This window comes from Calliphora vicina, chromosome 2 (genome assembly GCF_958450345.1).
Source record: "Calliphora vicina chromosome 2, idCalVici1.1, whole genome shotgun sequence".
Lineage (NCBI taxonomy): Eukaryota > Metazoa > Arthropoda > Insecta > Diptera > Calliphoridae > Calliphora > Calliphora vicina.
In genome coordinates this window covers 101,460,963-101,486,831 of record NC_088781.1, presented here as the reverse complement: position 1 = coordinate 101,486,831, position 25,869 = coordinate 101,460,963, and the positions used below count along the sequence as shown (strand labels likewise).

Below are 25,869 nucleotides of genomic sequence, written 5' to 3'. Positions count from 1 at the left end.
TTTAAATACTTCCAAAAGTCTGAAAATTTTTGGATGTTGACATTTTCACCTCTGTACATAAAAAAATCTTATTGGCTTCTCATACATTTGGCCAAATATCGGCTGGTTCTCAATAGACGTGAAATGTTATTGGATTTGAATTGCAATAAGGAAAATAATATCGTAAATCAGTTAGGAAACATAAAAACTCGGATTTTGACTCTAAGATACCTATATAGTTGTCTTCTATGCCTGATTATATAATTTTTACGGTGAAATGTCAAAATCCACATAAAAAATTAATAAATTAGCTTGATTTCGCCTTGAGTTGTACGGAAATGACTTCATTTTATAAATTGGCATTCATGTAAATTGATATCCCATTCAGGGATGAAAACTAGAATTGTTTCTCTTTTGTTGTATTGGCTAAATAAATGACAAAGTTAGGAGATTGTTATTTGAGAGCAGCTGAAATAGTTTATAGCCACATGTAAATTCCAAATTGTTTTGTTTCATTGTGAATGACTGATTTGTAACGTGCATAAAATAAAATTTCTAAAACAGGCTTTACATATTTCGTTTAACAAAATTTTTATTTATTTTCATATGTTAAATGATCTCAGAAATTGTTTTTCTGATATCAAATCGTAAAAACATGACCTCATTGCAAGTGTTAACTTTAAATTTAATAATTAATTTAAATTGTTGTAAAAGTTGACATTTCTTTTAATAATGTGGTAATCTACACAATATACTTAAGTTAAAACTAAAAACATTTATTTAAATAAAACTAAAACACTCTACATATGATTTATTGAATCTTTTTTTGTAAAATTTTATAAAAAATTTTAACAAATCTGAACAATAAAATATGGAGTGAAAAATAATTCACCACCTATTTGGTTTATTTCTCAAAATATATTATGTGTTTGACTTATATTTGTTTCATTCAATTTGATTGATCGTGTTCACTGGCCCATTCAAATAATTTACAATCAATTTCGAAATCTCAATAAATCGCATGCCAATAATTTGATTTAACTTTATCATAATAAATTAATCAATAATAAAACAATGCTGAATAAGGGCAAAAACAATAAATCAAACACTTGATTAACTTACATACATAAAAATATTAATATTATTATTATTGAAATGTTTATGCCTTTTTAAATACATAGTGTCATTTGAATATGAATAGATTTCTTTATAAATTTTATTATTTTTATGTTTTGTTTTCGAAAATTATTTATAGAAGACATTTTGGAAAACCAACAAATACATAGAGACGAGACACTCCGATTTGTCAAACAAAAATACAACAAATCAAATGTCTGATACAAAAACAAAATACATTGACTAGCTTGTATTTTGTTGTTGCCAGAGATAGGTTTTTGACAACAGACTTAGGTTTCTGACAATTACGTCTCGTCTCTATGTTACCCTATGCTTGTGTAATTAACACCTTAGCGTTTTACTCCACAAAATACAAAGTCAAACGTTTGAAAATTTAGGCCTTTTTCCTTTGATATCAAATTTCATACCTGTCATCATTTCTGTATAAAAGTTTTTTTATTGAAATATTTCTGTATATCAGTTTTTTCAATAGAACAATTTGTTTATAACAGTTTTTTCAATAGAAACATTTGTGTATAACTGTTTTTGGTATAGAAAATCTGTTTATAGCAGTTTTTGGTATAGAAAATTTGTGTATAACATTTTTTTTATAAAAAAATGTGTGTATGTGTGTTTTTCTATAGAAAAATTTGTGTATAACAGTTTTTTTCTATAGAAAAATTTGTGTATAACAGTTTTTTTCTATAGAAAAATTTGTGTTTAAAAAAAAATTGGGTATAACAGTTGTTTTAATAGAAAAATTTGTATATAACAGTTTTTTTCAATAGAAACATTTGTTTATAACAGTTTTGTCAATAGAAACATTTGTGTATAAAAACTTTTGGTACAGACAATTTGTTTATACAGTAGTTTTGACTTACCTGCCTTTCACTTAAGAGCATTTTGCATATAAGTGCACAAAACTTGTGTTTTGTATATTTATTTACCAAACACTATATAAATTCGTTAATTTAAGTGCATTGTTCATACCTGCACATTTAAGATAAGTGCATAATACTTTTGGAAGCTATAACTGGTTTTCATGAAAAAAATTTAATTTAGCTACCTAATACAAAATTAAATCAAAACAGATAAGAAAAATACGATTTTGAATGAAAAAATATGTTGTACACTTCTTAATAATTTTAAAAGTAGCTAATATATCAATTTGACGTTATTTTTAGATTGAAATATCACAAAGCTTCGTGTAAATTATTTGCCATTAGCTGCTTTTTTGGGCAGTAAACTGTAAATGCACTTACCAGCATCAATGAGCAGGTAAGTGCATAGAGGTTAACTGCATTTTTAACTTACCTGCACAAAATATCGTGCAAAGTTGATTGTGCAGGTAAGTCAAAATTACTGTAGCAGTTTTTGGTATAAAAAAATTGTATATAACAGTGTTTTCTATAAAAAATGTGTGTATAACAGTTTTTCTTTAGAAAAAATTGTGTATAATTCAATATTCCATAGAAAAATTTGTGTATAACAGTTTTTGGTATTTATTTGCTAATTATTCCATAAAAAATTTGGTATAACTGTTTTTTTAATAGAAAATTTTGTGTATAACAGTTTTTTCAATAGAAACATTTGTGTATAACAATTTTTAGCTGTAGAAAAAATTGTGTATAACAGTTTTTGGTATAGAAAATTAGTTTATAACAGTTTTTTCTATAGAAAAATTTGTGTATAATAGTAAAATAAAGTTTTTTTAAAATTAATTTGTTTTTTATTTTTCCAAATAATGACAATAAAACAAAATTTGTTTTGATTTCGTTCGTTTACTTTTTGAATTTTTGAGAATATTTTGTATTTTTTTCTATTTACTGAAAATGTATTCGAACAAAGGTAATATTATTTTCAAATCCTATCAAGACATCCTCAAACACTTAAAATTGGGTCAAGATTTTATTTTAAATAAAGTTGAGATCAAACCTCCGTGCAAGGCGAATTCATACAAGGTGGTGGCAGTTCTACAAAAACAACAATTGGTCTTAACAAATGTCAAAAAACAAAAATTAAAAATTAAACAAATATGTATTAAAACTTTACTTATTTATGTAAAAAATAAATATTTTGTTAATAAGATTAGAATATGTAGTTATTTAAATATAAAAACAAGCTTTGACAACAACCAAAAGCCAAAAAAAAATTGTCAGCTATTTGACTGACTCCACCTTGTATAAATTCGCCTTGCCACCGTGTTAGCTGGGAGCTCTTTGTTGAAATTAACTTCTTTTTATAAATTGACATTCACTATAAATTGATAACCTATTCAGGGATGGATAGTGTGTGGCATCAATGTTTTAAAATAGTATATGTTTTAATATTAAATCTTTTTAGTGGTGAGATGTTTTAGTACATTTTTATGAGTATTTATATAATTGGCTATTAAGGAACCTTTTTTCAAATATTCAATAATGCCGCTAGTTTTACCGATACAAAAATGGCTCCAAATAAGAACCGTTCGCTGCAGCATATTTTAAATTTGTTTTTGACATAGTATTTCGTTTGCCAAAAAAGTAAATGTAGTTTTTATAAATAAAATCTATCTATTTTTAAATAATTTACTTTAATTCACCTACAATTTCTTTTTAATTTATGCATTATGGTCTTGGACTTGTGTTCGCTGTTTCTGCAATACGCAAACAATAATCATTGGCCTGGCATCATAAAAATATAGTTATTTTTAAACAGACAATGCGAGTACATCATTTTGAATAGTAGGTAGTATAAAAAATAAAGCAAACACAAAAAATTATTATGTGTGACAGGTTGCGTATGCGTTTTTTTTTTGTTTTATCAAAATGCGTGATCAAAAAACAACACATTGTGTGTGTGCAAGTAAATTGAGCCAATTTTTTAAGTAAGTGTCAGAAATAGACGTTACTTTTTTTATTCGAAAATTTCCAAAGACAAAAGACAAGTGATCATCTTAGCTGTAACGGACTGATTTACAGTTGAACTACTGCATAAGAGGTATTAAAATGAAAAATGTTGTACTAAATATTTATTATAATACAAATACTAAAGATACTTACTTTACTATACGTTGAAAATTGTAAAGAAAGAGGATTTTATTCATTTAGATCACATATTTAACCTTAATTTACATAAATATATGCTCGTATTCGTATTCGCATTCGTTTGCATAAATGTTAGAAATTCGCCTGTATTTTGTAGTTTTCTTTAATAGTTTTATAAAGTGTGTAGGAGCTGTTGAATAAGTGTGATTATCATTATGCTGTTAATAATGATCATCAGCGTAATTATTATCATGATTGTAAGTTATGTCAGCCGACAAAAGTAGCAAATAGTTGTCTTTATGTTTACACTCAATAAAAAATTTTAATTAAAATTGCTAATAAACTTTTATGAACTTTTTCATATACATAGATACATGAACAAGTAGTATGTATGGATGTTGTTAATGTAAAATGCTTTTTGTTTAATATTCAAACATACATAAATACTCAATTAGTGTCTTTTTAAAAATAATGATTGAAGACAAACTTTTTTTTTTTTTGGGTAATTAAAAGTTAATATGAAATTATCGATAAATTGTTGGAATAAGGTTGTCAAAAGGTCTATTAAATAAATACCTACCCAGCAGTTCTAGGAGTCTGTTCCGAACTAGTCATTTTACCTATCATTTAGGGTGACAACTACATAGCTACGTGACTAGCTATTTTAACTCGTGCATGTCCTAAGCAGGATTACAGTGAGACTGAGTAATAACTGGCCAAAAGTGGTCAACGCATTGGATTCACATACTGGTTACATAGAGTCAGATACCATACTAGCTACCTAACTGGTAACATGATCAGCTACATTACATCAACGGGTGATAATTGACCTCAAATAGGCAGTTAAAAAGACATCTCCGAACATTTTAACACTTCGAACACTTTAACATTTTTTTGTATTTATTTTTCCAATTCAATTACAAATTTATTAAAATTATATATTTTTTCGAACATCCAAGAAAAATGTTTAGTGAGAATAACAACTGACATATTTAATTTACATGTATTTAAAACTTTGTTTGCTGATTTCCAATCAGCGAATGAGTTTTTTCCAAGTCAAGTTTTATTAAATCTAAAGAAAAAATGGTTTAAAAGGAAAAAAATTAAATTTTAAAGATTATTTCAGAAGATCTCACTAAAATCCTAAAAAAAAACTCAAATGTGTATACAAAAAGGATCTCAAATACCATATTTGCTATTATTTTTTGATTGAATTGTTATGTTTTGTTTGCTTTTTATGTTTTTGTACACAAAATTCGTGGTTGTATTTTCAATTTAAAATTAAAATAGATATTATTAATCGGTTAATCGAATAATTTTAAATTATCCGATTAATTGAATACCCTACAAACTATCCTCCAAAAATTCTCCAATAGATTACTTCTGGTTAAGTGAAGTAAAAAATAAACGTATAAAGTGACTACATTTTTGGTTACTTAGAGACACTAAAGGGACATTTGCCTTCACGATAGGTTGCATGAATTGTGAGTAATCTTACTGTATAAAACCAATTTGTACGAATTACTCATAAAAAAGTGCAGTTTGAAGTGACTACACTTGGAGACACTTAAGTGACAATTGTCTTCCCATTAAATTATCTGGAATGTATAAAGTAACCAATTCACTTCTCTCTGCATTACTAACGCATATAAGTGTCAAATGACTAGTGTTTATAAAAAACCGACTTTTTAAAGAACCGGTTTGTCGGTTAACCGACTTCGAAAAAACCGGTTAAACCGGTTAACTTACATATATGTAAGTTAACCGGTTTGTCTACTTGTTAAACTGCTGGGTACTAAATTTGTCTACTTGTTAAACTGCTGGGTACTTGTGAAATATTTGACATTTCATGTACAAAAGTTTTCTGTATTACACTCTTTAGAAAAAAACTTGTGTATAACAGAATTTTGTAGTAAAAATACATAGGGAGCGATGTAAAAAAAAGTATATAACAGTATCCTTCTTATATTCTCTCGTCTCATTATCGTTGCACTTGATTCTGCATAAACGATCTGATAGCAGAGGCCACTTTTATTTACAATATTTATTCGTTATTTGGAGTGCTTTTCTGAAAGTCACCCATTGCAACTCGTTTGAAAATATCTACAATACGTACCGCGCTATCAAATCCTCTTTTCACCACGAGGAACTCGTATACCATAGCCATAAAAAATCGCTAGATTTGATCTAGCCGGAAGATCTAGCCATTTTTTATTTTAAACTTTTCTTGAAAATTTCTGAATTTTTTTAAAAATAAAGTATTTTTTTGATCAATGACAAAGAGAAAAGTTTTAGAAAAAAATCGTATGTATTCGACTACAGATGATTTGATGAGAATATTATTGGTTTTATGAAAACAGACTGCGAAATTGTTTTCAAAGAAAACACATCAGACATACATATTCAAAAATCAATTTTGTTTATAAGGAAAAGGAACAACATTTTTATTGACATTACAATTTTTTTAATTTGCTACGAAATGTAATATTTTATATACTAGTACAGTAGATCTCACTAAATGAAGAGGCAATATTTATGCATTTTTATTCAGTTATTTTAGGTTTTAGACATTTCTAGGAATTTTGAATTCTAATTCTAGCCATTTTGTCCATTCATTGATCATATTCGAGATCGTAACCAAAGCTATGCGAAAGTTACTGTCGTGCGTAGATTCGTTTAAGTACGATCCGTTTATGGCACATTCTTCCGATTTCTCTTTTCTAAGGACGCTTTCATGGTCCAGATCCCATCCCATAATAAGACAATATTACTGGAAAATGGTCAGAAGATATATCTTTTTATATTTCCGTAGATATTGAATTTCCTTTAATATGTCTTGATATGGCAAAGTCCATGAGATCATAGCCTGTTCTAAGATAATTTTCCATAATTTTAGTTACCCAGGAGACACAAAATCCCAAGGGATGCGAATGTCTCCACGCGCCACAGATTCATCTAAGACCGATCCGTTTATATCACATTCTTCAGCTAATAGTATTACTGCGGAATGGTCAGAAGATAGATCTAACTATATTTATGCAGATATTGAATATTCGTTTATAATTTCTTGATATGACAAATTCAGTGAGATAAGGATTTTTTCTAACATAAGGGAATAGAAATTCCATCCATTTTTGAGTTAAAGAAATCTTTATAAAATAGTTATCATGTTTTTTTTAAAAAGGAACATGAAACTGTGTATCATTTTAGACATCATTTCGACATTTTAGAGCTACGAGCAAATGAAAGTATGTGGTTTTAAATGTAATATTCGAAAGCAATTTATTTCAAAAGTAGACACGTGTATCCTTAATTAAATGCGATTTAAACAGAGATTTATTTATGTAAATTATTCAAAACTCAAATAAAGTGCAGTATTTTTTATTTAATTATTTATAACCTGATTACGAGTCCGCTAATTGACCGCTGATCATACGCCTGCTTATCAATATTAAAAGAGTTGCGTGTGGTTTTATTACAGCTTTAAATAAATTTCTCAATAAATATTTGTTTTTTTTTAAGAGTAAAAATATTTTGCTGTTTCTTTTCAAGATCAAGAAAACATGATTACTTAGCACTTGAGTGTTAATTGTCGGGTAAATAATTGAAGTGTGTGTAAAAACCATGTAATGTAAAATGTTACAACTAAAAACAGTATGACAGTAGAATTTACAATATACAATTCACTATAATTCAAATATTAACATGATTTTGTATAAACCTATAAAAAAGCAATTAAAATTCCATTATAGAAATTTTGATGACAATATCTTTGAAATATTTCAGCCCTTGGCGATTTTTGTGGCGTACTAAAAGTCAATCATTGACTAACAATGACAAATTTGCGATTTAATGACATGACATAAATATATACAATTTTCAAATTTAGTGAAATGTTTAAGTGCCGCTAACAAGTTTTGTTAGGTGAATGAATACTGACATTCCTTGATGAATAACATTATACAGCCTTTATAATTATGAATATCCGCAGGAATTTTTTCCACTTCACACTAGTTTGTTCCTGGAAAAAAATATTACTATTACAAACTCCCGGTGAATAAGTATTTAAGGGAGAGGGATAGGAAGCATAAGCTGCTTTGGTTTTGATGCGAGTTTAATAATAACAAAAGTGTGACAAAAATCGGACAACACTAATCCCTAGTCCCCTCAGAAAATTACTTGAAAACTCATAATTGTCTTATAATAACACTGTGCACGAATCTGACACTTTTTTATCTGTCAAGCGGGGTACCCGGTTAAACCTGGTATACAGTGGTGCTAACCGTTTTATTAGGTTAGCTCTTGTTTTCGAGATATACCGGTTTTTCGAAAATAAAGGAGGTTGCACAGCATATATTCGCGTAACTTAAAAATGGTTTAGCTTATTGAATAAACTTAAAAAACCGAAATTCCGCAATAATATTACCTTTAATATTTACCTACAACTTTTGATTTTATAAACAAGACTGACACTCTTACTTTTGTGTTTAGAACCATAGAGAACATAGAGCGGAAACTAAAAAAAAAACTCCAACAAAAAAATTACTCAACATAATCACACATACGAGTGTTGTTTTTGTTTTCACATTGTTTTTTCTACTAATACATTCTCACCACTTAGGTTTTTGACATCTGAGTTAGGTCTTTGACAAGAGAGATTCCGCTCTATGTCTATTCTCTATGTTTAGATTCTAAACATAGAGAAAAGACATAGAACTTTAGAATAAGGGAAAAGTGAAACAATTCTACGGAAATTGTAATTCATAATAGTAGGAATGGGAAAATTTCTCTTGGAGTTATTATTCATAATAGGGCTGATAATGAAATATAAATACTCGTATATTTTGCATAATCGGGATTCTAGTTTCACTATTCACCTTCGTGAGAAGGGTATATATAAGTTTGTCATTCCGTTTGTAATTTCCACAATATAATTTCTCGATCTATAAAGTATATATATTCTGGATCCTTATAGATAGTCGATTAAACCATATCCGTCTGTCTGTTAGTTTGTCTCTCTGTCTGTCTGTGTGTCTGTTGAAATCAATTTTCTGAAGACCCCAGATATCTTTGGGATTCAAATCTTCAATAATTCTGTCAGACATGCTTTCGAGAAGTAGTTTTTAACCTGAATTTTTTTTTCACCAAAAAAAAAATTTTAAAAAAAATTAAAATAACAATTCGAAAAAAAAAAATTTCCAAAAAATTAAAAAAAAAACAACTTTGGAAAAAAAATAAATTTTGTTTACCTGAAAATATTTAAAATTTGTATTTTGAAGTATAATTTGGTGAAGGGTATATAAGATTCGGCACAGCCGAATAGAGTTGTGTTTAGAATAGGGGAAAAGTGAAAAATTCTAAGGAAATTTTAATTCATAACACCGTACGACACAAAATATTAGACACGAACCGGATGATATACGTCTGAAACAATAAATTAAATGGAGAAAAACTGCGTTTTCATTTCGTGATGGAAATGGACTTCAAATTTTCAGAGGAGTACATTTTTAAAAAAATGTTTTAAAATACTACTATGTCAAATTTGGTGTCAAATGATCAAGAAGAGTTGTGAAATATATCGTATTATTTTTATTTTATCCTGTAAGGATCAGAAGATGTCAAAAATGTCCTTTAAAATTTTTATCCTTGAATGTCCTTTTAGATTTCCAATAATTTTTTTTTTAATAGTGAGTTAAAGATCCAAATATTGAATACCACATGCCAAAATTTCATCTTCTATCTTAACTACTTAAGTGTTAAAAAATATTTTAAATTTGAATTATTTGATTTCCGGTTCATGTCTAACGAAATTTTTCTCTATTTGTCGGACGGTGTAATAGTAGGAATGGGAAAATTTCCCGCGGAATTGTTATTCATAATAAGGCTGATAATGAAAGATAAATGCTCGTATATTTAGCATAATCAAGATTCTAGTTTTTTTTTATAATTACGCTAAAATTGAAATGTCATAATAAAAATATCCCTGTTCTATTTATTTACTACACAAAAAGTTCATATTGTTTGGGAATCAAGAGATTAGTTAGGCTACGGGTATTTTAATTTTGAACAGAATATTTCCGTTTACTTTTTAGTTGGACATTTGTCCGAATATAAGAATATAATTCCTGACCATTATCAATCACTACACAAGATTTATAGATATTGAAGCAATGTAAAGGATCAAATAAAGTGCTTATAAATGAGCTTAAAACTGTTTCTTAAAATTCCGATCAAAAACCATTAATATAAACAAATAGATGATAAAACCGAAGACTATAAGAATGATCTTTAAAAATTAATAAATTTCTCTTATAATTTCAATGGTATTTTAATTGCTTTTGTTAATATTTTAAGCAAATAAACGTAATAATAATAACATTGTATATAAAATGTGTAGATACTTTAAATAAATATTGAATTTTAAGATCAAGTGTAGCACTTGTGTTTATTGATACTGTGACGCGGAGCACAATACAAAATGAAGCTTTAATAATTGCGTTAATTTTTTAATTATTTCTATATGTATCTACATATGTTTAAACAATTTATTGTAAATATGTACAAATTGTATTTTCGTTAAATATTGGCATCATATAAAAATTAGATTTTTTTTTAAAACAGCAGTATGAGCTGGAGTGGGTGGGTACTTGATTATCTTAAAAATACAATACATACAATAACTTTTCTTAAATACTTGTTTTAATTTAATTATTATTGTAAATAAAGTATTTTTAAACCAAAATTATGTCATTTTTTTGGGAATTATATTTGTTTTCGAGTATTTTTATTTTTTTGTTATTGAAACTTTTGAGACCATAAATGTCTTTTTGAATAACATTCATAACATGTACTCGTATTGTTTTTCTTTTTCAATTGACGTTTATTTGTCTCTTTGGATTTATTTTTATTTGTTCTTACTACATTTTCAAGTTTATCAACCAAATTGGCAATAAACTCCATTTGTTTTGCTAGTTTTTACAGCGTCATCTGTTTGAGTTACAAAAAGTGTCTTGAAAATTACATGCTTTTAAAAGGCTAGTTCCCAAACTTTGAGTTATAAAATTTGGGCTACGGGCTCTAAATCTAAACGGCTTCGTATTATTTCTCCTAATTGAAGTTTTTCTTTATCAAATTCGGATTTAGCATCTCCAAGTTTATCAGAAAAGAAGCAAAATCAGTTATTTTTGGTGCTATCGGTGTAGCAAAAGTATTTTTTTAAACTTAAAATCCAATTCGTAGTCCAACCGAAATTCCTTGACATAATTTCAGTCTGAGCTTCGAATTAATTAATTCAATTTAATACTAATTCACTGTAATCTGAATTCAGAACTTAAAATGTTAGCAAATCATTTCATAAAACCATTGCCAACATAACATATTCTTTAGCTTTATTGAATCAATTTATATTGAATCAATTCATAATAAAATTCATTCAATCTTTGAATGATTAAATTTTTATATCCATCACCTTCGTGAGAAGGGTATATATAAGTTTGTCATTCCGTTTGTAATTTCCACAATATAATTTTCCGACCCTATAAAGTATATATATTCTGGATCCTTATATATAGCGGAGTCGATTAAGCCATGCCCGCCTGTCTGTTGAAATCAACTTTCCGAAGCCCCCAAATAACTTACATACATGATTCATACATCAATATCTCTGGAATTCTTCCGACTCGGTTGCTATTTAAAATCGATGAAATCGGTCCACCAAATGGCTGAGATATAAGGAAAAAACCAGGACAACCTCGATGTTTGACCTATTTTTGACCCATATCTGGATTACTAAGTCATTAATATAAACAATATAGATTTCCAATAATAAATATTTCAAAGACCTTTGCAACGGCTTATAATAATCGGGAAATATATTTTTTTTACCCGAGTTTTTATTTTAAAGTATAATTTGCCCTCTTGTTTTTTGTTTGTTAATAATTTAAGTCAGACCATTAAAATACCAGATCATTAAACTACCATTACTGGAATTAAACTGTTACTGTTACCGAAATAATTCAAATTAGCGTTACCGTTACCTTTTTACCTTCTCTATTTCAACAACGAGTTTTGAACGTGCTTTTCCATAAATGAAAATCAATTCGAATTTATAAAAACTGCGATGATCAAATTGTCATGGGTATTTTCTCTCAAAATCTAATGGTATCTTTACATTTACGTTGTATGTAAACTATGTATTACATTCTACCACTTCAATATAAATCGTTTACGAATTCAATTACTTGTGCAAAAATTAGAGATTACAATTACTAAACGTTTAAGAATCGCTGTTAAAATGAATCATTAAATCTGAGTTAGTGAATAAGTTAGTTAATATTCGTGCATGCAGTAATAACACATCAACGACCGGTTTAGTCTATTGACCCAATTCTATAAATGGTATGATGCACTCGTAACACTTATTGTTCATACAATAGTAGTTTTCGATTTATCTTAAAAGCTTAGATCAGATTTCCATTATCAAATACAATAAATAATTTATAATTGTCAGTTTATTTACAATTACTCGCATTACTATTTTGTTTCACAATTAAAACAAAACATTTGCAACTGATCAATTTGAATTGTGGCCTGCGGTTTAATTCTTGAGAAAATCTTATGATTAACTTATAAAAATTTAAAACTGGATTGTAATTAATATCCTCTAGTTATAAAAAATTGCGATAACATGTTTATGTTTTAAAAAATCCCATTAGAAATACCTGCATATTAAAATATAATTAGTTTTTTATTGGCTAGTCATAGAATACAGTTAGCTACTACATTTGCTAAGATTTCAATCTCACGTAAATCATTTGCTATTGTAATTAATAATTTATTAGTTTCAGTATGGTCATATACTTAGAGAAAAGAGGTGATTAAATGGAAATGTTTTTTAAAAAACCCATTTAACATTTAAATAAAAGCAAGCATAATAAATATAATTTTCAGAGACGTTACCAACTTCGTCTACATTCTTCCCAGCATTGTGGTATCAAGTTTTAAACATTATCATTATCTCATACAATACATTTCAAGAACTTTATTTTTTCAAGTGCATTAAAACGGAAATTTTTAAATTAACCCTATAATCATTATAAAATTTGACTAAAATATTCCGTGCAATTAAATATTTTTGCTAAAATCATTGTTATTGAGAATTCTTTATAATTGCAGTGTATTTTAGTCATAAGTTTTAAAAAAAAAATCTTGAAACAATATTTATAATTCTATACATTGTGTGTACATTTATTTCATGTGAAATGTAGCATTTTCAGAAATGACAGTTGATTAAGTCAGACTTTAATGCAGATCATGTTGATAGGGTGTCTACATGCGATGTCAATCTCTTTTTAATGACTTGTATTAGTCATAAATTAAAAATATAAATGTATCACAAATTCTGGAATTTAAAACAATTAACATTTTTATTGAAATGTTAAAATGGAAACTTTTGTGTAATGGCAAACTGCCAAACTGTCTTTGGTGTTAAATAAACTTTTAAATTAAACTAAACTTTTGTGGTTTTAGTTTTATTTAATTATTAAAAAGTGTATAAACTAATGATAATATTAGCTTTTAAATCTCTCAAACCCTTTCGACATAATTTTGTTTGGTGTCTCCCAGCAGGGATGATAAAATTGGAACATTGTACTTAGAGATGCTAATCGGGACTGATTTTGTCTAATTTTTATTAGACACTATAAACCCAATAATATTAAACAAATTTATTGAAAACTACTATTTATGAAAAAGGAAAATACTAAAATAATTCCACTTTCGATCGGAATAGAATTCTGTAACAGCCGTGAACATTCACGAGTTTTTTGAATATTTTGAATAATGAACTTGTTTTTGTTCTATTTGGGTTAAATCCTTTTTCTTGTATGAATCTTCTGCACTTGTTTTGGAACTTTAGCAAATTTTAGAGAAAGTCAAGCTCAAAAAACATCACTGGATTTCGGGATTGAAAATTTGGCGGAATTCCCGTGAAAAACTCTAGTAATATTCCAATAATTTGGTACAATTATTTAAAATTTTAGGCTTATTTAATTAAACATACATATATTTTTTTTAATTTGTTTAACTTATTTGCCAGGCCTGTCTATCAGAGACAAAAGTTTCCTTGTATTGTAATTATGTTAACAACTTTGAAAACCTTAAACTCTACTGCAGACAGTTGTTGACATTTTCAAACGTCATTTCAAGTTTAACTCCATTTAAACTTTGTCACGAATAAAATTGCTATTGAACATTTTGCAAACAACAAACTCAAGATTAACTCCTACTTAACAACAAATGAAATCATTACAATTAAATACAATTCATATTTATTATGTGCTATTTGTAATGACTTATTTCATTTTATTAAGTAATATTTTTCATTACTAATTGAGGTATTTAGCTACGAATTCAATTTTCACACATAACACTTCATATATTTATGAGTTTTTTTTTTCAGTTATTAAATTATAAAAAAGGGAAATATGCTGAAGGAAATACATAGAGTATTGGAAATGATATGTAAACTAATAGATTTAATTAAAATTTTTTCGAATTGTTATTTTAAAATTAAAATTTTTTTTTTTAAGTTTTCAATTTCTTTTTTTAAAAAAATTTAAAAATTTTTTTTTTTAAATTTAAAATTTTTTTTTTTAAATTTTAAATTTTTTTTTTGTTTTTTCAATTTTTTTTGTGAAAAAAAAATTCGGGTTAAAAATATTTTTTCCGATTTTGACCCATTGTAGGTTCAACTTACTTTGAAATATCTATCATTAGATATCCATATTGTCTATATTAATGACTTAGTAATCCAGATATACATAGGTCAAAAATAAATCCTGGATGTCCTGGTTTTTCCTCATATCTCAGCCATTTGTGGACCGATTTTGCTGATTTTAAATAGGATACTTCTCGAAAGCATGTCTGACAGAATTATTGAAGATTTGGATCCCGAATACATCTGGGGTCTTCAGAAAATTGATTTCAACAGACAGACAGATGGACAAACAGACAGAAGGATATGGCTTAATCGACTCCGCTATCTATAAGGATCCAGAATATATATACTTTATAAGGTCGGAAAATTATATTGTGGAAATTACAAACGGAATATATACCCTTCTCACGAAGGTGAGAAAAAAACGTTTTTAGAACATCTACTCAATGATCACTATCATTTATTTACAAACAAAATAAATAATATCAGATAATATTATGGTAATTGGGAATGGAATGTTGGTGTAGCATCTTAAGTTTTTAGAGAGTCATATTTGGAGCTTAATTTCCCTTCAATAAATTCTTTTGAATTATCATTTCTATTTGGAAATTTAATCAGCTTGAAAATGAAAAATCTGAAGCCGAGTCCGTATTTTTTATAGAAAATCTTCTTTATAACAGTATTTTCTGTAGAAAATCGTCTGTTTGTTTTCTAATCTTCTGTATAACAGTATTTTCTAAACTGAAATATTTGTATAACAGTATTTTCAATAGAAACACTACAGTATATTTGTATTTTCTATAGAAATTCTTCATAAACTTCAGTTTAAACACAAAGACGGAAGGTGTCTCAAGGACCCAAGTGGGGTACCTCGGATATATAAATAAATTTATAATACTGTTGCTAGGATACTTCAGTAGGACCAGGGTTTTTTTGAAAATTATTTAAATTCTTTATTTAGGAAAGACTACCGTTACCGGCCATTTACAAGATTGGATTCTTCGAAGGTTCAATTTTACCGTATATGATCCGCCTATCGATCTGATCATCGATTACTTTTTGCATTGCCGGGTTGCGTGGGTAGTTACGTTGTTGACATTTGAGTGACCTTCAATGGAGTCGAAACGAGATAGCTGTGTTTCTAGAAAAGTTTGCATTTTTTGCTGTGCAATACTATCTACTTGAAGGAAGGAACTAATTTGAGGGTAATTATTTCTTGGCATACCCGTTTTATTCTTATGACGTCCTCGTGGAATTATGTGGAGTTCGGTGACAGTTTGTTTAAGGAAATTAATACCAACGATGATTGGTTCAATACGGGTTTTCAAAACTAAAACATTATGCTGGTACACTACGCCATTTAATATGAAGTTCCGTTAGCATTTGGTTCATATTATGAACCAAATGCTAACGGAACACTGTACGAAGATCTTGGATTGATCAGCCAAATGAAGTGTATTTAAATTAGGGGAAATGATGGGAATTTGGAGGTCTCGAACAATCGAGAACCGTGTGAGCAAAAAGAATAATTTAAATCATTATAGGTTTGCCATTCCTACTTATTATTGCGGTACCTGCATAATTTTAGGAGTTCAGTCGTCAATTTTAATCGTGTATGTCGTGGAATTGAGTTTATGCCCCATTTACGAACCTTATCGCAAAACATCTGAATGATTCTCGAAAATCATTTCTACTTTCTCACGAGAATTGACAGAAAAACGTGAAATTCGAGCAATTGAACCTTTAAATCTTTATCTGAAGACTCCACCATTGATCTTAGCTCCTCAATTAAAGTGTTGTGTTCTTCTGGAACATTATTTTTGTCCAAATAATTTCAATTCATTTCTGTAAGTTTTGTGCAAAGGATATCCTTCATTAGTTGGTTACCAGGTAGTTTTTATACCCTTCACCTTCGTGAGAAGGGTATATAAAGGGTTTTTCAATAAGAGCGCTACAAAAGTTTTTTTTTAAATAAAACAAAAACGGTTTTGGATATTAATGAAATTCTTTATTCCTGTGAAAGTACGTTCGATGCCATTATGTATGGAAGTACAGACGCTGAACCCAATTTTCGACGGTTTTCAAGCATAACTCGGCCGATACTGCTGCAATTTCACGATCAATATTCGTACGGAGTTCATGAATCGTCGCTGGCTTGTTGGCATAGACCATAAACTTGACGTAGCCCCACAGGAAATAGTCTAACGGCATCAAATCGCACCGTCCATATCATCCAATTGGGGCCAAAATATTCTGTTATCATTGAACGGTAGCGATTCCCATTCACAGTAACGTGCCGGTCTTGATGATCACGGAAGAAGTACGGCCCAATAACGCCACCGGCCCATAAACCGCACCAAACCGTATTTTTTCGGGATGCAATGATGACTCATGGAGTACGTGTGGATTGCTGTCTGAACTACAACGCATATTTTGCTTATTGACGAATCCATTCAGCCAGAAATGAGCCTCATCGCTGAAGATGATTTTTCGATGAAAATCCGCTCTTAACGTTGAGGCCACTGACTCCGAATTTCCGTAGTAAATTTTAATAATTTCGACTCGTTGTTGGCTCGTATATCTTTCCATCATGAAAGGCAAACCTTACTGAAGAGAAATGTAAAAAAGCTGCAAAAATTATTGCGTCGTTTTCTGTCCCTATCGCACTATTTTTGTAGTGTCCCTTTTGAAAAACCCTTTATAAGTTTATCATTCCGTTTGTAATTTCCACAATATAATTTTCCGACCCTATAAAGTAGATAATTTTCCGAGCCTTATAGATAGCGGTGTAGATTAAGCCATGTCCGTCTGTCTATCTGTTGAAATCAATATTCTGAAGACCCAGATATCTTCGGGATCCAAATCTTCAATAATTCTGTCAGACATGCTTTAGATAAGTTTCCTGTTTAAAATCAGCAAAATCGGTCAACAATTGGCTGAGATATAAGGAAAAAACCAGGACAACCTCGATTTTTGACCTATATCTGGATTACTAAGTCATTAATATAGACAACATGGATATCTAATGATAGATATTTCAAAGACCTTTGCAACAAAGTATATAAGACCATAGTAAGTTGGACCTAACAATCAAAATCGGGTCAAAATCGGAAAAATATTTTTTAACCGGAATTTTTTCCACCAAAAAAAAATTAAAATAACTCGAAACATTTTTTTCCAAAAAATGAAAAAAACAACTTTGGAAAAAAAATTAATTTTGTTTACCTAAAAATATTTAAAATTTGTATTTTGAAGTATAATTTTGTGAAGGGTATATAAGATTCGGCACAGCCAAATATAGCTCTATAACTTGTTTCTTTAACGTTTGTGTTAAATTTTTATTTTTCTTATATTTCGATCTTATTTATTACTAAGTCCCTGCTCGGTCACCATTTGAACTACCGAATTCAAACTATAAAAAACTTATGCTCATTGAAGAGATAAACGAAACATTTTTGAAAAATATGGTTTAACATTTTGTGAAAAGAGAAACACGTTACTTTAAATTTGTATCAATAAAACTCAATTTTAATTTTGACAACCCTTTATAATTACCGTTGTAAATTGAGCCATTAAAATATCATTATTATATATTTATTCAGATACAATCATGGGGAAACTTCCTTGCTTCATATTTTTTTAATTTTCATTGAGAAAAATCCACTATTTTCTTACTATAATGTTAGAATGTTGTACAATAATACTTACACTTGTATTTGTTTTGATCACCAGACAGTACAAAAAATAATACTCATAGCGAGCAAGTAGTAATTAATCAATTCGTTATTGCATTGAGATCTTTTTTTTTTTTTGCTTATTTACACCTTTTTTGCATCATTAACAAAATGACAGAATTAGATAAGTAACAAAACCAAAGGTTTTCAATAACAGTTTCAAATTAATGGAAAATAGTTAATTACTAATTAACAAGTTATTAGAAATGAAAACGTTTCTATTATTTAGCCATATAATTTGTATTATGACGACCTTTTTATACAAAATAATTTGTAAGAGAAGGGAAAAATTAATTAACATACTAAAAATATGCATAAATTCCAATGCGTTTAGAAAGTCACACATGAATTGAAAAAAGTGACTGGTCTAATAATGAAAAATAACAAAAAAAGTCTATGGCAGTAGATTCTTAAATTAAATATAGCCTTTAGAATTGGTTAAATATTTCTAATATCTATAAAACAAATATCCAATATATTGTAATTGACAAATCAAACTCAATATTTAGACATTTAGAATCTTGAGTGAATATTTTGTTTAAATTTTTAGACACATTTCAATTTAAAACAATTGTTAAAATAACAAAACAAAAATAATACAATTGATATGTCACTTTTGACAGCGAAACTTATACAAACATGCAACAGTAACAAAACAAACTATTTTTTTGTTTTAATTTGCCATTAAAAAAAATATTGAAAATTGTATGTTTAAAATTTGCCAAAGTTAGTCATAGACAATTAATACAAAAACCAAAAAATTATGGACACTAAATAAATATGAACTAAGCCCGTAAATTTTTATGGAAATAAAAACTTGTGTAAATAAATTTACAAAGTAATAATTTTATTTACTGAAAAAGAAAAAAATCATAAATATTTAACGAAACGGTTTAATAGATTTCAACTTAAGCGCAAAATTTTTAAACAAAAAAATTATTTTGTATGCATAAATATGAAAAAACAAAATATTTCCTTTAAAACAGAAAATTTTCTTAAATTATAGACATGTGTTTGAATACATAATATTAAATTGAAAATTTTATTTTGCTTTTCTTTCAAATAGTCACGAATTTTGTTCGCTTTCAAATAGAGCAGCAGACACAATGGCTGGAAAATTTGAATACACATTGGGCGTCAATGAACTAAAATCGAAGGAATTTCGTTTATGGCAATCACTTATTGGTGAATTTCTTGGTAAGTGTCTTTATTTTTGTATATTTTTTTTTAAATCTAATTGTATTACATGTCTTTGCCATATTCATGTTCTTTCTTATTATTTTAGGAAATTTAATATTGAACTTTTTCGCTTGTGGTGCTTGTACACAACCCGAAGATGGTACTTTTAAGGCGTTAGCTTTTGGTCTGGGTGTTTTTATGGCCATCACTGTAAGTAAAAACATAATTTTGAAGAAAAGAAGAAAAAACAGTTATCAATATTACTTATGTTCATATGTCAATCATTTTCCATTTTGTAAATTTAAATCGTATCCAAAACAAACAAAAAGATGTATGAATATAAAAAATCGTTTTACCAAATTTGTAAATAAAATTTTACATTGCTTTTATTTGTTATTTGCTGGCTGGTTGGTTGGTTCTCCTTAAATAGTCATTTGACATGAAACTATAATCATATATATGTTTGACACTTGACTATAATTTGTTAGATCGCTGTAAACATAGCTAAATACACATAGATCTGAAACTCTCCCCAGCAGTTAAGCAAGTGGTCAATGTATCCCTTATAGACAGCAAATGTCACTAATGTCTGATCACTTGGCTGACTTCAATTTACAGTCAGAGTCAAAATTTAGTATACAACACGCATTTTTATCTATGAAGCTAAATAATTTAATTAGTGAAAGGAATATACATACATATAAATTTGAATAAACTTAAAATTAAATTTAGAGTTTAATCTTTGAAAATCAAAATTTCGTGGAAAATTTATAGGAAAAAGGAAAAGTACCTAACAACAGTCGAAAATTAGTATATAGTTGATAGATAACGCTCTATTTTATATTACCAAAATCCGAAAATAAAAAATTAATATTTTGTTGGTTCTCCAGTCAGCTTAATGAGTTTACAAGATGTTCAGTTATATTTTTAGTAATTTACCTCCCCCACTTCCTTAAAGAGGGTTCGGATTTTGTTTTCTAATATTCCAGTCTAAAATTTCCAACAGGTACTTTATTGGGTTGAGGTCTGGAGACTGTGGAGGTTATACAATAGCCACTCCTTAAAAATTCTGGCGGTATGCTTTGGGTCATTGTCTTGCTGCATGGAGTTACATGACATATATTTCCTGCATTTACTTTCAATAAATACAGGATTGCTAGGTCCTACAGCTGACATATTTTACTCATCAGATGAATTCTATTGGAGAGTTGTAGGAGGAAGGTTTGTTTACAAGCAATTGTTTGTTGGACTGTCTATGATATGTCTTTTTAGCTGACTATTTGAGGTCAATTAGCACCCGTGCATGCTAAAATAACTAGTTTGTAGCTGATCAAGTAATCATTTAGGTAGCTAGCAAAATAACTGACACTATGTAGCCGCTATGTGAATCCAATGCGTTGACTATTTGGAGCAGCTATCAGACAGTCTCAAGTAAACAGATATCCTGCAACAAAACAGAGTATGTATGCGGCAAGCATGAAACATAAAAATACCTTACTTTCGGGTGAGTATCGCAGCACAAAAACATCTCCCATTGGAATATAGCCACGGGCAGAGGGACCATTTTGAAAAGCTGATAGCAGCTATATAGGAAGTGCAAAGGATAAATCGTTGATATCTCTAATAATGATAGAAGTTTCGAATAAGACTCCCACTTTTGACAATGTCTTTGTTTGAGGAACCGCAAGTTTGTCTAATCTAATTTATGTTTTCAAGAGATTGGAAAATTTCCCAGATTATACTAAAACCAAAGCAAGGGAAGGATTTGACAGTATCATCCCCTATAAACCAATTAGCTTATTACTTTTGTTTGTCAAAACCATAGAGAATAGACATAGAGCGGAAAATCTCCTGTCAAAGACCTAACTCAGTTGTCAGAAACTTATGTGGTGAGAATGTATTAGTAGAAAAACCTATGTGAAAACAAAAACAACACTCGTATTTTGTTTGAGTATTTTTCTAGTTTCTGCTCTATGTTTCTCTATGGTCAAAACTATTATTATTAGTGAGGCTCTACGCACTGCGACCCAAAGGATCTTTTGTGCAGCCTTAGATTTTTTCATCATAACAGATTTAGGCTAAGTATAAAGCCATGTATTCTATTAGGTGAGAGATCAATTACGTCCCCGGGGCCCATTAAGGCCCTTCCTAACCATTTAGTTCCGCATATTGCCAGCATTGGGCAGTCGCATAAAACATGTTCAGAGGACCACAACACCTGCACTGTTCATTCTTAACGTTACCTAACATAAATTGGTGATATTTTAAACCACAGTGTCCGGTGAATAATCCAGTAAGTATCCTCAAGTCACCCTTTCCGAGCGAAAGCAACGACTGGGATCTACGTCTGGATAGGGTGATGAATCGTTTCGACTGTCTTAGTTCTGGTAAATTACCCCAAAATCGGGTAAATTCCGATTCAACCCAAGAACGAATACGTTCCATAGTGTATCCACGAGGGATGCCAAAGAACGGTTCAAGACCTATTAACGAGCGTCGAGCGCCCCTGTTGGCAAGACAATCTGCCCGTTCATTGCCAGCGTGACCTTCATGGACAGGTACCCAGCACAATGTAAGTTCATTGTGTGCGACGAGTTCATTCAAGGATGTCCAGCAGTCCTTAACAACACCAGACCTCACTTCATATGATGATAATGCTCAAAGAGCAGCCTGACTATCAGACATAACAAATGTTCAATTATTCCTTAATCTCCTTCTTAAGCATTCGTTGGAGCATATATGGATGGCGTAAATCTCCACATGAAATATTGATGGGAATGTACTCATTGGGATACCCCTTTGAAAATTGGGACCATAGATGCCAGTCCCAGTGTCACCATTAGCCTGTTTGGAACCATCAGTAAACCATACTTGATCGGCATAATTTTGCCACCATGACTGATTTAACCATTCGTCCCTTTCATGTATAAGGACCCTAAACTTCCTATTTAACATCAGAGTTGGTGACATACCGTCCGATATTGCAATACTGGGATCATTTTCAAAGATGCCTAGAATGCGCATGTGCCTAGCCAGATCTGCCGGCATTAAACGGGATATTTTCGGTAGTCTGGATGCACACCGATAGGCCTCCTCCATTACCAATAAATGTAAGGGTGGGATGTGTAGGATTGCACTCAGAGCATGAATGGGACAGGTCCTCATGGACCCAGTAATGGAGACTCAGATGAGGCGATATACCTTGTCAATTAATGCTCTCGCGGTCACCTGTTTTACCTTCTTCCACCATGCCAATGCAGCATATGTAATTATTGGCCTAATTACCGTAATAAGAGACCAGTAAATCATCTTCGGTTTTAACCGCCACGTTCTACCAATAAGACGCTGGCAGGCATATATTGAACTATTGAAATGTTTGATAGTGTTGGATAAAGGAGAATTCCAAGTGAGAGTCCTATCAAGTGTAACCCCAAGATATTTTACCTCCTTAGAAAACCCTATAGATGAGCCATTCAATGTAGGGTCTATGAGTCTAATAACCTTCCGTATTGTAAATGGTACTAGAATTGTCTTGGCTGGCTATAACAATATAACAAATATATATGTCGAATTGTGCAATTAATTTACATATATCAACTTAATACACCACTATTCAAATAAAAAAATACGTGATCAATTGATATGTTTTGAGTTGCTTCGAAAGATGGGCCAAATTTCTGGACTTAATGGGTTTATACACATTCTCTTTTTTAAATCGTTTAAAAAAGTTTAAAAATTATTAAATTTTTACCGATTAATTGAAATATAGGGTTCCGAACTCTTCGACAGATCACCAGCACCAACCCCTTTGAATGAATGAAAGTTAGTAAGAGCCCATTAGTTTTCAAGAGAGAGCAATTTAATAACCGCTGATTTTTTAAGAATAGTTCACGTACTGAATGATTAGGCTGAATAATGCATTCATTAAGAGCAAGATTTATTGACAACAGATTATATTGGATCTATATGTATTTCCTAAGACAAATTTAAAAACGCAACGCATTAGTTTAAAAAAACAATAACATATAAATAAATCACATTATTTTAGTAACAACTACGTTTAACAATAAACGTAATAAGTCAGGTGAATATATTATTACAACTATGTAATTGCATTTACGTGGAAATATGTTAAATATTTGTATTATGTGTTTAAATTTTAAACAAATTTTTATATTTACAACAATTTCTTTAAAGTAGTGGGAGTAAAATTTAGTACATACATAATTATTTCTTTAGTTAACAAAATTTTACTCTAAATATTATTGGAATTATTTTCAGATTGTTGGACATCTAAGTGGTGGTCACGTAAATCCTGCTGTAACATTGGGTATGTTAGTTGCTGGTCGTGTCAGTGTCATACGTGCGGTACTCTATATAATATTCCAATGTTTAGGAGCAATTGCTGGTACGGCGGCAGTAAGAGTAAGTGTCAGACAAAAAAAAAGAAACTTTTAATAGAAAATAAATTGTTTTATAATTAACCTAATGTCTTACTAGACTTTACTCGATGAGGCCTACTATAATGGTTTGGGTCACACAAATTTGGCTGCCAATATAACTGAACTACAAGGACTTGGTATTGAGTTCTTCTTAGGTTTGGTTTTGGTATTAACTGTGTTTGGGGCCTGTGATGCTAATAAACCCGGTAAGTGTTAAGCTATCTTTACAATATCTGAATTTTCATCTGCCAACTTAAGATAAACTTTTCTGAACTTGGAAACTTTTACATAATAAGAATTGTTATTTATTCTTTACGTTAATGTATTAAAAATAGATTCCCGTTATACTGCTCCTTTGGCCATTGGCATGGCTGTTACATTGGGCCATTTGGGTACCATACATTACACTGGCGCCAGCATGAATCCAGCCCGTACTGTAGGCACTGCTTTTGCCACCAACAACTGGGAAGCCCATTGGGTCTACTGGGCTGGTCCAATTTTGGGTGGCATTGCAGCTGCTTTGATTTACACACAAATTTTGGAGAAACCAGCTGCAGCAAAGGTTAGTGAAGTATCGGATAAATACAGGACACATGCCGATGAACGTGAGGTGAGGGTTTTATATTCATGAAATTAACAAATTGCATTTTGTGTTAATTTTTTTTTAATTTTTTTGTTTAAATATTGAAATTATTTACTGAATTAAAATAAGTACATACTTACATGCATTTTATAAATAAGAGCTACAGATTTCGCCTAATGACTGACAAATAGTTGGAATAAGAAGACTGTAAGAATGGTTATTTGTAATTTAATTGCTGGTATTCCCTAAAATATTCAATGAAATTAAGGCAACAAACTTGAGAATGTTTCCATTAAAATTCTAAACATCAATTCCCCAGTTATATTAAGCATCTAAAAAAATATTTCTTTCATTAAAGGTTCCTATCACAAATTATCACCATTTACTTGTTTATTGATCTGAAGTCTTTCCCAAAATTACTTTCGTACTTCAAATCCTGGTCTCATACTTCGTCATTCTGTCCCTGAACCTACTGCCTACAGTAAAATTATTATGTTTAACATAGAAATTAAAAAAAAATAGAATCGAAATTTAAATATTAGTTTAATTTTAGTATAGACAACTAATATATGTAAATAAAATATATTGAACAAATTTATCTTTTACTATTTAAACGTATTTACAAACTACATGGAATACCGATATCTGAAACAATTTTAGCTGAAGATTACAATACAAATATTTTATCCCCATTCAATATTGCATCGTTGTAGTGGACTGTAAGGAAATTTCATAAGACGTTTGCTATGCTATAATTTCGTATGTTTTTACAGTGGTCCAGTTTCGATCAAGCCTATTTTTAGTCAAACTACTTACAATGATAGGAGAGTAATTTATAAAAAGTTAGAAGTCTCTAGATATAAGAGTTCTATAGATATTCGAAAATAATTATTTATTTAATTTTTCAAATATTTCAAAAAGACAGAGTTTTAGTTTTTTTTTAGAGAAACTGTTATTACCATTAATTATGCGTTCGATCCCACTGTGTTGTATACCTTTTTGTATCGATTAAAATTGAGCCTAAAAGTATGCTATATAAATTATAACTAATCGTAAAACCAGAGACACTGTCACAATGATTGTTATTTAAGGA

General features: G+C 29.5%; 1 protein-coding gene across 5 annotated transcripts in view; it reads left to right on the top strand.

Moving 5' to 3' along the window:
* Positions 1-25,869, top strand: part of Prip (prip) — a 36,876-nt gene that overhangs the window by 9,932 nt on the left and 1,075 nt on the right. For 2 of the 5 annotated variants that reach the window (XM_065500952.1, XM_065500953.1), the window contains exons 2-6: positions 19,639-19,769; positions 19,858-19,961; positions 24,033-24,176; positions 24,252-24,399; positions 24,529-24,755. In XM_065500952.1, the coding sequence (XP_065357024.1) occupies positions 19,679-19,769; positions 19,858-19,961; positions 24,033-24,176; positions 24,252-24,399; positions 24,529-24,755 (714 nt within the window). In that variant the 5' untranslated portion in view covers positions 19,639-19,678. Of the gene's footprint in view, positions 1-19,638; positions 19,770-19,857; positions 19,962-24,032; positions 24,177-24,251; positions 24,400-24,528; positions 24,804-25,134; positions 25,260-25,869 lie in introns of those variants that run through there. The other 3 variants (XM_065500950.1, XM_065500951.1, XM_065500948.1) reach the window with 2 other exon arrangements.